Here is an 11579-nt window from a genome sequence, read left to right as displayed (position 1 = left end):
TTGTTTGGTATACCAAGACTTATTTAAAAAATTTTGTCTGTGTTAATCTTATAGAAAAATGAAATGTTCGTTGCGCGACCTCTAAAAAAATCGTACAAGCACTACAAGCCCTACTTTTCAGCAAAATTGTTTTGAAGATAAAAGTAACAAGTTAGGCAAGTGGGACGGAAAATAAAAAAAAATAAAAAATTTGAGACGGTCTAATATATATATATGCAGAGGTTTTCTCTAAAATATAGAATTAATTGTATTATTTAACTATAGCACACAGGCACTAACTGTACATTGCCTGACTCAAAAAAATGTTAAAAGATTAATTTTTAATACTTATTTTAATTAAAATATACTTACGTTTTAATACTTCTTTTAAATAAAATATGATAATTTTGCTATAGTAAGAATTGCTATAGTCAAAATTGATATAGTCAAGTAACACAAAAATTCCTATTTCGGTTGGTATTAAATACACCAATATTACCAACTTCCCTAGAACCTTAACGAATTTTATCGTTATCGTACAATTATATTTCAAGCCTCGTACTTCAGATTACAAGGTAGTATCATTCTGCCCTCACTAGATGTCGCGACTATTCAGAGTACAATACACTCTCAGACATTAATGTCTATCTCCTTATACCACTCCCAGTCTATTCCTCGCCATGTTCCTCACTTTCATTTTGTCGCGCTAGATGTGCACACGTGTTTTTATTTTATTAAATTTATGTTACCAAAATGTCCAAGAAAAGAATGAGATTGGAAGATTTGGAGGATAGTGAGTATCACCTCTTAGAGGAGTATGAGAAATTAAAAAAGAAAATTAAAAAATTGAAAAATAAAGATGTTTCGACAATAATTACAAATCACGAAACGGATTCAACCTCCAATATGGCGGGTCAAGTACCAGAGGTTGAAGCTTGTGAGAAAAATTATGGTGAGACCCATTTTCACAGTATAGCTGGTGTACCAGGGCGAGTACCTGGACAAATCCAGACGATAATTATTATTATTAATAATCTGGAAAATGGATAATTATCTCAACAAATAAATTGTTAATTTTTCGAATTCAGGCGTTAATGGCGGAGACCAAGTATGGATATTGGATCCAGAAAATATGCTAGACATACAAGAAAATATAGAAACGGCAAGGTCAGACTCTATCAATCCTCAAGTTAATAATCAATTTGAATTGGATTGTTTAGATGAAAGTTTGTTAGAATTGCTGGGACAAGATCCTACAGAAACAGGGAAAATTAAAATGGAATTGCATCCTTCCCTGTGGAAACGCTGGAAGTTTTGGGCAGAGTCCGGGTTACAGAAGCAGCAGAAAAGGGAGCTTGGCGATAAGTATGAGAGAACTCCTCCTTTTGAGGCTCCAAAACTCAATAAAGAAATTGCAGCTGTGCTAAAAGATTCCGGCCTTAAAAGAGACAAATATTTTTGTGATCAACAGAATTCAGTTGGGTCTGCGTTAGCTTCCTTGGGCTTAGCAATTTCATCCCTATTAAAGGAAGACAATCTGGATAAATTCCTATTGTTAGAAAGATTGGGAGACGCAGGAAAACTGTTGTCAAACCTTTATTTTGAACTAGCTGAGGCTAGAAAAGCCTTTATTACTCCAGGTTTAAACAGGAGTTTAAAATCCCTTCTACTTGATAAGAGCTCGGATGAATGGTTATTCGGTGCCAGGTTAGCGGAAAAAGTTAAGGAAGCAAAAGCCATGGAAACACTAAAAAAGGACTTAAAGACACAGCAAAATTCTAGGAGACCATTACAGGGTTTGGTAAGAGGAAATTTAAACTACAGAGGCCCGTCTGTCAGGAGATACAACGAAGTTCAGGCGGGCTGGAAAGGGAACAATTATCGTCACCAGAACCTGAGTCAAAAATCACAGAAGGAGAATTCATACAGGGGTCGAGGACATCAGAAGAGTCGACAGAACAGAACACCTTGAATGTAAGTCTAAAAGCAGGAAGATTAAGACAGTTTTATAAAAACTGGTTAAAGGTGTCATCCGATCCGATTCTATTAAGTTTTATTAAGGGTTATAAATTAAGGTTTGCAAAGAAAATAGTGTATGTGAACGAATTTATAGAGCCTGTAAGGTCTAAATATGAAAATGAAGAAATTAGTTTAGCCTTACAATCTTTAATCGAGAAAGGAACGGTAGTACCGTGCAGGTATCGTAAGGACCAATTTTTGTCCAATTATTTTGTAATACCCAAACCGAATGGGGATAAAAGATTTATTTTAAATTTAAAAAAGTTAAACGGTTTTATAGAAACTGAACATTTTAAGATGGAGGATATTCGAGCGGCTATTAAAATAGTGGCAGAAGATTATTTTATGACTCTAATAGATCTGGAAGATGCGTATTTTTTAATCCCTATTCATGAAGATTCGAAAAAGTTTTTGCGATTTAAATTTCAAGACACATTGTATGAATTTGTATGCTTACCTTTTGGTTTATGTTCAGCGCCGTGGGTATTTTCAAAAGTTATGAAACCTGTCATGGGATTATTAAGAGAAAGAGGTTTCCTATCGGTGATTTATTTAGATGACATTTTGTGCGTAGGTAGATCTAATGAAGTCTGTCAATCTAATACGGAGGAAACGATTGCACTATTAGAATTTTTGGGATTTATTGTAAATTATAAAAAGAGTGTTTTAAAACCGTCACAAAGATGTACATTTTTGGGTTTTATTATAGACTCATCATCAATGGAACTAGAATTGCCAGAAGAAAAGAAATTAAGTCTTAAAAAATTCATTAAAAATCTCATTAGTAAAGAGGAATATTGCATAAGACATTTTGCACAATTAATAGGGATACTGGTAGCTGCAAATCAGGCTATTAAGTACTCATGACTTTATATTAAGAGTTTAGAGAGAGAAAAATATTTGGAGTTAAGAAAGAATAGAGGAAATTATGAAGCAAATATGAAATTATCAGTTCAGGCACTAGAAAATTTAGGTTGGTGGGAAGCCAATATTTTAAATTCGTCTAATTCAACAAGGAGAGATAAGTTTGATGTAACAATTTTCACAGATGCCTCCACATCAGGTTGGGGGGCAGTATGCGATAAGATTCAACTTCATGGATTTTGGACCATGGAGGAACGTAATAAGCATATTAATTATTTAGAATTGTTAGCAATTTATAATGCGCTTACTTCATTAGAAACTTTACTTAAGGGAAAAAATGCACTTTTAAGGGTAGATAATACAACAGCAGTGGCATATGTTAATAAAATGAGCGGTGTGAAATTCAAAGATTTAAATATGTTAGCTAGAAAAATTTGGAAGTGGGCAGAATGTAATAAGGTGTGGATGTTTGCCTCGTACATACCATCTTTAGAAAATACAGGAGCCGATAGTTTATCCAGAATAGTTAATATAGATACAGAATGGGAATTGTCAGATAATTATTTTGGTAAGGTAGTAGATTTATTCGGTTTACCGGAAATAGATTTATTTGCCTCATACCAAAATAAAAAATGCAAGAAATTTTGTTCATGGTATCAAGAAGCACAAGCATGGGCCATAGATGCGTTTACAATCCCCTGGAAAAGGGTTTATTTCTATGCATTCCCACCATTTTCGATGATTTTGAGGATGATCATGAAAATTATTAATGAAAAAGCAGAGGAAATTATAGTGATACCTTATTGGCCTAGTCAAAACTGGTATCCTTTATATTTATCTATAAGACAAGAACATAGGATATGGGGTCCAGATAAAAATATGCTGTTATCTCCTTCTAGGTTGGAAGTGCATCCGCTATCGAACAAGTTGAAGTTAATTGTAGCGAAGGTATCAGGCAATTTTTTAGGAAAGGAGACATTAAAGAAGATGCGATAAAAGTAATTTTAGCTTCTCTTGCCGATAGTACTAGAAAGCAATATGACTCCAGCCTTATTAAGTGGAAGAATTTTTGTAACAAAACTGGTGAAGATCCATTTATTCTTTCTACATCAAAATTGTTTGATTTTCTTATGAAAGAATTCAAGAAGGGAGCTTCTTTTAGTGTTCTAAATACTCATAAATCGGCAGTTATGTTCATATTTCCCAATAACGATTTAGATATTAAGTTAGTTGCGAAATTTATGAGAGGAATATATAAATTAAGACCTAGTAATCCGAGATATGATTATATTTGGGATGTATCGTTGGTACTAGACAAGGTCAAAGATTGGTACCCATTAGAAGAACTGTCTCTTCAGAGTTTAACGGAAAAAGCGTTAATATTGCTGGCTTTAGCTACTGGACACAGGGTACAAACTTTTGCGGCTATTAATGTTAAGAATATAGAGATAAATGAGAAAGAGTTAGTCATTAAGGTGCCAAAGTTGTTGAAAACATCTCGGCCTGGTAAATACCAACCGATGATGGTCTTACCATTTTTTGAAGACCAACCAGAGATTTGTGTTGCAAAAACCTTAGTTAAATATTTAGAGGTTACTAATCATCTAAGAGGGAAAGTAGATGAGATGTTTATCACACTTAAAAAACCATTTAGACCTGCATCATCCCAAACTATTAGTAGATGGATAAAATTTACTTTATATAAATGTGGGATAGATACATCTAAATTTAAAGCACACTCAACGAGACATGCATCAACGTCAACAGCTCTGAGGAGGGGAGTTGATATAGAGTTGATACGAAAAACTGCAGGTTGGTCAGGAAAGTCACAAGTATTTCATAGGTTTTATAATAGACCTGTCAGGTCATCTAGTAATAAGAATTTTGTATCAGCGATTTTAAAAGAGTAATATTAGTGACTGTTAAACAAGTTATTACACAGTAATGAAAAATTTATGTTTCTTTATGTTTCTTTATTTTGTGAGTAAGGATAAACTCAGAATTCATAAATTCGATTTTTTTTGTTATTGCTCTTAACATCTACCTTGTAATCTGAAGTACGAGGCTTGAAATATAATTGGAAGATCGAACGAGCTTCGCGAAGCGAAGCGAAGCGAAGTTCGATCGAAATTATGTGAAAGCCTCGTACGAAAGATTACAAGTACCCCCCCAAATTTTACTAATCCCTACCCGATTGTAGGTTAATAACAAAAAATCTCATAATTTAGCGCTAAAAAGTGAGGAACATGGCGAGGAATAGACTGGAAGTGGTATAAGGAGATAGACATTAATGTCTGAGAGTGTATTGTACTCTGAATAGTCGCGACATCTAGTGAGGGCAGAATGATACTACCTTGTAATCTTTCGTACGAGGCTTTCACATAATTTCGATCGAACTTCGCTTCGCTTCGCTTCGCGAAGCTCGTTCGATCTTCCAAATATGAGTTGCACCGACTATTGTCGTAAAGCTAAAGTTACAGAATCGCTCATTCGTTAGCGCAAGCGATAACTGTCGGTAGTTAGCGATACCTACAGCTGTCGTTAAGGGGTTTGGACCACTTGAGGCCAAAAACACTCACAATATAATAGTTGATGTGGTATATATTATTTATTACGAGCATTGTGAGTTTTTGGTGGAATGCGTGCAAGGAAAAGCAAAGGTTTATTAAAGTTATTCGTTGGATAAATTTTATATTAGTACCGTTGTGGAGATAGCGCGAGAAATATGTTCCAAAACGCACCAAAATGGAACCAGCTCGTAGGTTCCAGAAAACGCCGCTAGGAGCGTAGTTACAGATTACCCAGTAAAAATTCAAAAATTCTCTCTCTTGCTCATGGAACGTTTCGATGGAAAGGACCGCTCCACGCGCTCTCCCCAAAATCTAGAAAACCGAAATAAGAGATTATTTTATGTGTTACCTAGGAGTCCGCCACATAAAATAAAATGGTGACCCCGACGTGATCTCTGTTTCTAAAAAATCGTAAAATTTAATTACTATTAAGCAGTAAAAATTGAATGTCGTTTTTGTTTTAACTCTTGGCTGCAGTGATTGTATCGTGTGCCCTCATCTTGGTTGATCAAGCAAGGAGTTTAAGAATGGCAGAAGGTAGTGCAGTCGACCGAGTCTCCATTAAGCCTCCACAATTTTGCAAAAATAAACCGGCAATATGGTTTATCCAAATGGAAGCGCAATTTGCAACATGTGGAATTACAGTGGATCAAACGAAGTTTTACCATGCGGTGCAAGCCCTGGATGCTGCCGTCCTTTCGGAAGTTAGCGAAGTGATAATTAACCCACCTGCAGAAGGGAAATACGAGGCATTAAAAAAGAAATTATTGATCGAGTTTCAAGACAGTGAAGAAAAGAGGCTACGTAGCTTGCTAAATCAGGCAGACTTAGGCGACCAACGTCCATCGAAGATGTTAAGACGCATGAGAGAGTTAGGAGAAGGCAAAATTGACGAGTCTTTAATCAAGTCTCTTTGGCTACAACGTTTACCAATGCAAATGCAAACCGTTTTGTCAATTAGTTCCGACCCACTGGAAAATCTGGCAATGTTGGCAGATAAAGTGTCCGATATTACTATGCCAAGTATTAACGCAGTGAACGTTAGCACCGACGTTCCAGCCTCACCTCAATACCACATTGAGGAAATTGTTAAAAGGTTGGAACGGATAGAAAGCAAGTTTAGCAAAAGAAGCCACTCAAGAGCACGTTCACAAAATAGGGGCAAAGCAAGAAACAAATCCCCTGGAAGAAACCGTACTCTCTGTTGGTATCATAATCGGTTCAAGAGCCAAGCTACGAAATGCACTCAACCATGTAGTTGGGTACCAAGCCGTCAGGAAAACTAGAATCCAAGGTTTACTCAGCGGCAAATAATCTTGGAAAATCAGTTCGCCGCCTAGAAGTCAAGGACAAAGGAACAGGAAAAGAATTTTTAATTGATACAGGAGCTGAAGTTTCAGTCATCCCAGTTAGCTACGATTTAGTAGATAGAAAAGCTGATGGAAGACGAAATCCTATCCAGTTAAGTGCTGCAAATGGTTCAACTATCCCTACATATGGACAAAAACTATTAAATCTGGACTTAGGCCTACGCAGAGCTTTCAATTGGCCCTTTGTTATTGCTGAGGTTAAGAGACCAATTATTGGCGCCGATTTCTTATACCACTATGATTTACTGATAGACTTAAGAAATAGAAGACTGATAGATAATAAGACCGGAATGAATGTTGCATGTCGATTTGGAATGATACCTGAAGGACAAATTCCCCAAGTAAGTTTGGCTCAACCATATGCAGCGTTAATAAAAAGGTTTCCTGAGTTGGTCCGCAGTACAATAATTCCTAAAGTCAGGAAACATACTGTGACACATGCAATAACCACAGTCGGACCACCAGTTTTTGCAAAACCTAGACGTCTTCCGCCTGATAAGTATAAAGCGACAAAAGCAGAATTCGAGTTCATGCTACAACAAGGATTATGTAGACCTTCAACTAGTCCATGGTCTAGCCCATTGCATATGGTGAAGAAGAAAAATGGAGACTGGAGGCCTTGCGGTGATTACAGGAGGTTAAACTCTATTACTCAATCTGACAGATATCCTATACCTTTTCTTCAGGATTGTATACAGTTCCTACATGGTGCTACGATTTACTCTACAATAGATCTAGTCAGAGCGTACCAGCAAATACCTGTAAATGAAGAGGATATTCAAAAGACTGCTATCACAACACCTTTTGGGTTATTTGAATTTCCTTTAATGCCCCCAGGACTCAAGAACGCAGCGCAAACATTCCAGCGTTTCATGGACCAAGTTCTCCGTGGTTTGAAATTCTGTTACGCATACATGGATGACATTATTGTTGCATCCAAAAGTCAGGAACAACACATGGAACATTTAGAAATACTCTTTGAAAGACTGCAGGAAGCTAGTCTAGCCATAAATGCAAATAAATGTGTATTCGGTATGCCACAAGTGAATTTCCTGGGACACACCATTACAGCAGAAGGTCTGAAGCCAACTGCAACAAAAGTACAAGCAATTATTAATTACCCTGAGCCTGCAACGGTAAAAGGATTGAGAAGATTTTTAGGTATGATAAATTTTTATAATAAATTTTTACCAAAAGCGGCAGAGGCCCAGATATCACTTCACAAGGTATTACCTCATAATAAAAAACTTAACAATAAGCAAATAGAATGGACAGAGCAGATGAGACGTAATTTTAAAGCACTAAAGGATCAGTTGGCCAACTCCACGTTGCTGGTGTTCCTATCTCCAAGCGATGAAATTTCAATCTATACTGATGCTTCAAGTACAGCAATAGGAGCAGTCCTCCAACAAAAACAAGAAGGAGCATGGAAACCTATCAGTTTTTTTTCCAAGAAACTAAATTCTGCTCAGACCAAATATAGTACCTATGATAGGGAGCTTTTGGCAGTATATGCAGCAGTAAAACACTTTCGATTCATTCTGGAAGGCAGAAATTTCTTTATTGTTACAGATCACAAACCTTTAACCTACGCACTTCGACAACAGGCAGATAAGTCATCACCAAGGCAAGCCCGACAGTTAACATTCATCTTTGAGTTCACATCAGACATCCGATACATATCAGGACAGAAAAACACAGTTGCTGATGCTCTGTCAAGGATAGATACCATAGCCATGCCAATTACTGTAGATACTGAGGAATTAGCAGATGCACAGGCAAGTGATTCTGAGTTGCAGCAGTACCTAGAAAAAGCCAATGCAACACTTAAGTTAAAACAATTTTTATTATCTGGAACTAACTCCAAGCTTTATTGTGATTGTTCACAAGAGAGTGTCAGACCATTTGTGCCACAAATCCTGCGAAGGAAAGTTTTTGATATGGTACATAATTTAGCTCATGCTAGCATACGCAACACTAGGAGAACAATTTCACAAAAATTTGTGTGGCCAAACATGAATGCTGATATTACTAAATGGGCTCGTGCTTGTCTCCCTTGTCAGAGAGCAAAAATAACTAAACACAACAAACTCACACCCAAAAAAATCGAAGAACCCGACGAGCGTTTCGACCACATCCATGTGGATATCATTGGGCCATTGCCAGTGTCCCAAGGTTTCAAATATTGCCTTACAGTGGTTGATCGTTTTTCCAGATGGCCAGAAGCGTATCCAATAAGTAACATTACAGCAAACACAGTAGTAAACACACTGTTCACTCAATGGATTGCAAGGTATGGATCACCTAAGTTCATAACCACAGATCAGGGTAGTCAGTTTGAGTCAGCGTTATTTAAATCAATAGTTGAGTTAGTCGGTGCACAGAGGATGCGTACTACTGCTTATCACCCACAAGGAAATGGATTAGTGGAAAGATGGCATAGGTCATTAAAAACTGCGCTTAAATGCCACCCAAGTACACAATGGACTGAGGCACTACCAGTAGTTTTACTAGGACTACGTACAACCTATAAGGAAGATATGGGTTCGTCAGCTGCAGAAATGTTATTTGGGAAGACATTACGTGTCCCCGGTGAATATTTTGACGACACTGAGGTGACTCAACAGATTCAACCTTTCATCACACCTTTCAAACAGTACATGCAAGATCTACGCCCATCAATATCCACACACCATAGCAAAACGAAAGTACTCACGCACAAAAATTTATATACCTCTACCCATGTGTTTCTACGTAAAGATGCAGTTCAACCTCCACTCCAACCACCATACTCAGTGCCATGATCGTTGTCGACGTGACTAGACTATCATCTCGAAGTGTGTGACCAAATAATATTATATATCTATAAACTGACTATCAGCTCGAAGTTGAGTCTGATAAAATAAAATATTAACCAGTATTTAAAACTATTGTCGAGCTTCCTTTTGACTAATAATATATTTAAATATAGACATAATTCTGACGAAAAATGGATAGCTCAACTAACCTAAAAGCCCCAACGGAAAATATTTCAGCGGCTCAGAAAACTACTGAGGAAAAAAGACTCAAGCAAATTAATTATGCAAAAGAGCAGACCACAAACAGATATAACAATATGCACACAGGACCATTTATAGTAAATATTACATCAATAGACACAATGGAAAACTTAGGTAATCTCCATTTGATGAAAATAAGTAAAACGATCAAAGAGATATACAAAGAGCCTTTTAGTATCACCAAACAAAATAACCACACAATCAGAATAAAAACTAATGAAATGAAAGATGCCAACAAACTAGTAGAATTACAAGAAAAGCTAGCGTACAAAAAATGGCTATTTTATATACCAAACTACGCTATAGCAAAAATAGGTTTAGTAAGACATGTGCTACAAGATATTAAAATTGAAGATATTCAAGAAAACATTAATAGCAATAAGAAAAATACCCCAACTCTAAAGGCTGAAAGACTCAATAGATGGGACAGGCTAAACCAAGTGCAAATTCCCACGAACACTATAAAATTAACGTTTCTAACCAATACACTACCGTCATGGATATATATATATAATGTCAAACTAAAGGTAAAGCCTTACATAGAAAAAGTTAGCAAATGCTTTGTTTGCAAGAGATTTGGACACAATTCTATACAGTGTAGAGGTCATAGAAGATGTGACAACTGTGCTGGGGACCATGACGAAGCAAATTGTAATAATATAACAAATTGTGGAAACTGTAATGGCGACCATAACTGCCTCAGCCATGAGTGCCCTATACTAAAATACATGATACTAATTAAAAAAATTAAAGCATACAAAAATTGCTCCAATTACGAAGCAAAAAAAAATTCTTTTGGAGAATAAATTTACCAATGAAAATGAGATAGAACTTTACTTTGAGGGCCTACACAGAGACTCTAATAATTATCTGTATAACTGGTTAGAAATATATATAAATAAAAAAAAGGAGAATAGAACTCTTCCTATAAAAAGAAAAATAAATTCATACTCAGACATAATAAAAAAAGACAGAAATGAAATAATTAAAACAGTAAATGATGTCAACATTAATAGTGATTTATTCAGTAGTGCGTTTCCGGATATACAAAATAATCGGGAGGCCGATTCTGATGAAATGAGGGCTGATGAAATTGGGATTACTAGCAGTGATGTCATGATTGAGGAATTGGACATTGGAGTGGTGAGGCCCAGCTTGGAGCACGCACCAATAATGAGGGATGGGGCTACTGGTGAGTACGACACAGCAAATTTCAAACTATACACTACAAATAATGACTACATAATTGATACACATCAGCTTGACACAAACAATCTTGAAGAGAGTACTGTGGAGGGGGTAATTGCCCCTACCACCCTGGATTACAATAAAATTAGAGATGAAAATCATTTAGGGGTTAACAACAATAGGAAGTTACAAACAAAAATAAGATCCAAAAATATTAAAACTAATGAAAAAATATACAAAAAACAAGAAGGGACTAAGAAAAGGGACGTTAGAGATTTCCTAAACACGAACAAAAATTTCAAATTTTCATAAACCTACTGAATACACAACCATCACATTTAAGTATACCACAAAACCTTAGAGCCACTAGTTCCTTCAACCCATAACAAATATGAATATTAGCATTGTACTATGGAATAGCAGAAGCGTCAAATATAAAAAAAACTCCATAATACAATTGATACACAAACAGGATCCTGAGTTACTAGTAATAACGGAAACATGGCTCTCCCAAAATGACCATTTTAATA

General features: G+C 36.2%; 1 protein-coding gene across 1 annotated transcript; it reads left to right on the top strand.

The window, feature by feature from the left end:
• The first annotated feature begins 732 nt into the window (after nt 1-732).
• LOC136778146 (uncharacterized) lies at nt 733-4772 on the top strand. The gene is made up of 6 exons (XM_066734759.1): nt 733-931; nt 1068-1780; nt 1822-1953; nt 2005-2832; nt 2878-3761; nt 3830-4772. Exons 1-6 carry the CDS (start codon nt 733-735, stop codon nt 4770-4772), a joined length of 3699 nt encoding a protein of 1232 aa, XP_066590856.1.
• The last annotated feature ends 6807 nt before the right edge of the window (nt 4773-11579 follow it).

This window comes from Prorops nasuta, unplaced genomic scaffold, assembly GCF_024137725.1.
Source record: "Prorops nasuta isolate Cenicafe-Biocafe unplaced genomic scaffold, Cenicafe_Pnas_1.2 PNAS00013, whole genome shotgun sequence".
Classification (NCBI taxonomy): domain Eukaryota; kingdom Metazoa; phylum Arthropoda; class Insecta; order Hymenoptera; family Bethylidae; genus Prorops; species Prorops nasuta.
The sequence above is the reverse complement of the archived record's forward strand: the minus strand, read 5'-3'. Positions and strand labels throughout refer to the sequence as shown.